The following is a 4719-nucleotide window of genomic DNA, read 5'->3' as shown; positions in this document are numbered from 1 at the left end:
TATAGATAGATAGATATATATATAATTACGCTAAACTGACAAACTTCAAACCAAAGAATTAATCAATAAACAGTCAAGTATAAGTATATATTGTTACCAGAGAACAGCTCATACATATGTTCATATTTGCTGTACATGCATAAATACAAACATGTGACATAATTACTCACCTGGTTGTATCTGTTGGTGTTGGTTATAACAAGGAGGTTGTTGGTGAGGATACTGTTGGATGTAACCCGTGGCAGGGCTTTGGGGAGTGTAGGGACTGGGTACTGGACTGTTCTGCTGGCCCATGTATCGACTACTGGACCCAGTCGGGGGGGCCACAAACCGACTGGAAACAAGACAATTCTGATGTTATAACTTAATGTTGTTGTAAATGATGAATAATGGAGAATTGGTTTATGTTATTATGACATTTTTAAATATTCTCACTGAAAAACCCACCTTGATGGACTCGAAGAAATTGAAGGTTGGAAGTTTGTTGACTGAGTGGGACTGTGCATGGAATTCTGGGTGATTTTGAATGGTGGTACCATTTGTTGCTGCATAACATCTGTTTGGAAATGGAGAAACAGCATGTTTATTCTGCTTTTTGATAAAAACCTTGCTGGGATCTTTTTATGACAGGTGTGTTTGTCTGTACTTTTCTCCCTGAAGATGCCAGGGTTCCTGGCCAGCATTGTCTGCAGCAACAGTGGTGCATCGCCCTCTGGCTCATCACTACCCAGGTTGTCTTTTAGCTCTCTATAAGAGCATGACCAGATCATGAAAACAATTTATTAGATTTTCATGAAAACATTATGAAGGCATTAAGGAAACGAATGACTCACAATATAGCTCCCATAAAATCAAAGTAGGGTCGGTTTTGGTTTCCAGAATTCAGACTTCAACAGTTAGAGCAATTTAATTTGAAAACTCACATATGCTCAGTGGAGACCTGGTTGAGGCTATGGGCTAGCTGAGTGGCCAGAGTCTCATCCCGGCATCCCAGCAGACAGGTGACCTCCTCCGCGATCCTCCCATTGTATAGGAGGCTCTTGGTGGCGGTGGCAGGGAGAGGGGAGGGTAAGGGTAGCTGGTTCAACACTGTGGTAAAGGAGAGTTGGTTTTACGTTGGGAAGACAGGCTATACAGTCAGAAAATCATTTGTGTAGACATAATTTAAGTATTCAGACTTTACATTATGGTTACATCAGACAGCAGTGTTACTCACAGTCTGTTAAGCTAGCTATCCCAGCAAGAGTGGTAATGGGAACATGAGGCATATCCCCATTCATGCTGAAGGTGAGGGTGGGTGAGTGTGTTGATGCACAGGTAGATCAGGGGGTTGATGGACAGCACCTGTCCTCACATCTCCTGACACCTGGACAAAAGCGGGATGGAGTGTGAGCAGAATAGAAAAAAAATGATGGTGTATAAAAAAAGAACATCAATGTTTTCCAGCAACAATAATAACCAGAGAACTAACTAACTAGAGACTTACATTTCTTGGAACAAGAACAAACTGAATTCAGTGTCATTATAGGAATTGAACGTTATTATCATAATCCATGACCTTTTTTCTGCTTTCCATAGCAACAGGTCAAAAACTAAATACACATGACTAAATAGAGGACTTGTTTAAAGTTTCTTCTTTATTACATAAACCATTGGCAATTTTATCATAAGAAACCAATTATAAATATATATATATATAAAATCAAAATACTGGTGAGTTTAATTGAATAAGCATGGCACAGATAAGATTTTAATCATTGTTAAGCATTACGCATTAAGCATTTACAAGTGAGTCTAAAATTCTTCCCTTCATAAAACTATTAATGTACTTTTGATTTTGATTTGTAAATTTATCTGCTACGGGTCCAAATGATATGCTAATTTTCAGTGTTTTTCAAGTGAGATGTCCTTGCTTTCAGCTTATTATGAACACTGTGCACAAATCTGGGCTCTTTGACACACTTAATCTGCCTAGACCCTCTACCACATTAAATATCCTTGACATTACATAAAAGAGTCTACATGAGGTCAAAGGAAATCAGAGAGAAAGGTCAGCTCCAATTTTCACAGAATCCCACGCATCATGTTTAAAGCTTATCGTTTCAACAAACCAGATTAACACTCAACTGTCATCTACATTCTTCTCTTAAATGCAAAAATAAAGTATTCATCTTTGTATTCATATACAAAGATAAACTACCCTCAAACTGTGATGTCACATTAAATAGTTTCAACTGTTTTTTTAAATGACAGATGCAAATACCTTTTCGGAGAAATCTTTGCAGTCGCGTTAGGACATTTCAGATAATCAAAATCCTACTCTAATCTGTAGAAAGAGAACACAGCTCTAGGTCAGATTTTTCACGTGTAAATCTAGGCGTACAAATATGGACAATTGTAAAAAATGTAGTGAGTAACACTGAGCCAACGTTGCAAAATGACACTTGACAATTAAAGTTTATCGTTAGAACTGCTGCTTAGAGTTAAATTAATATTAGAGTAGCCATACAAATTTCTGATTTATGATATTGAATAGTGTGTTACACTGTTTACCTTAATGTAAATTTAATTAAAAATACAATCCATCATTAAAAATGAAAAAAAACGAACGTGCATTTTACTTCTTCCATTATAAATAGGTAAACAGAATGTAAACACGCTCGAGTGCCAGCAGACCGTTGGGGTCGAGGGAATACTTTAATCTAATATAGCGTAATAGAGGATGAATAAATAGATTTCACAAATATAACAGTTTCGGGTGATTCTGTGTTCAAGCTTCGTCTATGTGGTCTCACTTCCCCGGTGGACAGAGGCTTAGCTGACAGCTGTGAGACTGACAAGCAGAAGGCAGCACAAATGAGCAGATACACTGTGATGGTGGCGGCAGTAGTGGGGGGCTGCATCCTTCAGTAGCCAGTAAGCAGCAACAACCACAAAACGCGTAGTGAAAAGTGATAACTACAGAAAACATACCCGCTGATTTGGAGTGAGGTAAAGAAAAAAAATTGTACACAATACTTGAAATACCAAAACCATGTTACAAAATGCCAACGAATACCGAGCGACGAAAGCTGTGGCAACGCAGCCTGTGGTGAATCAAAACATTTCAAAATAAGGTGGTAACGAAATGCAACATTACCCACGCCACGGGAAAACAACACATACGTAATTGAGACTTTATAAACAAACACACAAATTAGCCAACTCGTATTGTTCTTCTGGACACTTCAATGCATGTGTTTATGTAGGCTGCATAATCAGCTGCAGTCCGCTACTAGCGAACAAAACCACAAGCAGTCTGGAGCCAAGACGTTGACTGTGTACATCTTACGAGCTAAGGTACAGCTAATGCTACAACTTGGCACCTAAAATTACTAACACTAGTTTTTCAACATACATTTAAAACCATTTTCATGTGTTTTAAGTCAGCTAAGTGTGCTAACTAGCTCAAACTGTTGTTGGGTTTAGCCTTTACCGCTACTCATCGTTTAAAATAAGGGGAAGGAGAATCACATAATACAGGGAAGCGCTGGTTTGCGTAAATAAACTCTAGCCTATTTTCCACTGAGTTCGACAAATGTAACGGGTTTGAGTAACTGAATGTAAACACTAGAGCCCCCATACTATATATGTGGCAATGACCCAAGCTTCTGGCTCGTCAAATGACATCCAGTTTGAGGCCGTGCGCTTCGGCACAGCAAAAACACACCTAAGCTAGCCTGGCTGGCTAGTTCACTAGCTTTCGCTACCTCCCGGTCAACGATTAACGACGCCGTAGGTGGTCCTGCAGCATAGCATACACTAACCCAGAATTTCATAATTGCAACCGAAAACAACTGTGCCACTGAAAAAATGTTTTACCTTCGGATGTTGCGTTCAAGGGAGGGGGATGTTTTAGTTTGGTTTGTGTCCGCGTCTGTATCTCTAGCTCCCCCTTTCTTCTCTCTCGCAGCTCCTCCAGCAGGAACTCGACTGGCTCTGCCAGCTAGCTGCTAAGCTCGTCTGCTAGCTATCAACAATAATCCGGGTCGGACTGATTCCTTCTTCTACCGACACTCAAGGGTGAATGTTTTGACGAGCAACAAATGGGAAAACATTCGTTCTTAGGAGTTTCTGTCTGTCTGTCTGTGTCGACATTGCCAAGAAGTGCAGCTCTTTTCGACTAAAAACGCGAAATATGACGATTGTTGCGTTCATCAAGAGGCTCCCCTCTCGTAGAACAAAATGCCGACCGGAAATTCTGCCGTCTGATTGACCAAAGATCTCAGGAGTGACTCCCTCCATCGGCGCCAAACATAATGCCATCTAACATGTCGTGCTTTTGTCGCTGGATGGCGCTGCAAAACAACTATATTTACTAGCCTACGTTGCATTATACTAAGACGTTTTATATTCAACATTAAAAGGAAACAATAAAGAGTGCGTATATCATTAAAATATAAGCACATTTATACGTATATACGTGGAGTATTGTCGTTTGAAAATAGCATTTTGTTCAATGAGAAAGCACTTGTGGATTAGTATTACTGTTAACTATAGGAAAATACCATATAATAAAACCCATATCATCTTAAAAAAGGAAAAACAAAATCCTTAGTCCACTCTGATAAATGTATTCATTGGAATGTGGCAGTGGTTCTCAAATAAAGGTATGTGTACCACCAGTGGTACTTGGACTCCTTCTAATGGGAGCCCAAGAGGGAAAATGCAGAGGGAAAA

The 4719-nt window shown here is 39.5% G+C and overlaps 1 protein-coding gene across 1 annotated transcript in view; it reads right to left on the bottom strand.

The window, feature by feature from the left end:
• The window catches only part of LOC103397102 (nipped-B-like protein A), a 21200-nt gene extending 16884 nt beyond the window's left edge, over positions 1-4316 (bottom strand). Inside the window, 7 exon segments of the mRNA XM_025052827.1 lie at positions 171-334; positions 448-556; positions 647-747; positions 924-1089; positions 1217-1366; positions 2264-2326; positions 3862-4316. Coding sequence (XP_024908595.1) covers positions 171-334; positions 448-556; positions 647-747; positions 924-1089; positions 1217-1280 — 604 coding nt within the window. The 5' untranslated portion in view covers positions 1281-1366; positions 2264-2326; positions 3862-4316.
• Between the last annotated feature and the right edge of the window lie 403 nt (positions 4317-4719).

Source organism: Cynoglossus semilaevis, chromosome W (genome assembly GCF_000523025.1).
Source record: "Cynoglossus semilaevis isolate Cse_v1.0 chromosome W, Cse_v1.0, whole genome shotgun sequence".
Classification (NCBI taxonomy): domain Eukaryota; kingdom Metazoa; phylum Chordata; class Actinopteri; order Pleuronectiformes; family Cynoglossidae; genus Cynoglossus; species Cynoglossus semilaevis.
Note: the sequence above shows the minus strand (reverse complement) of the source record. Positions and strands in the feature narration are given on the sequence as shown.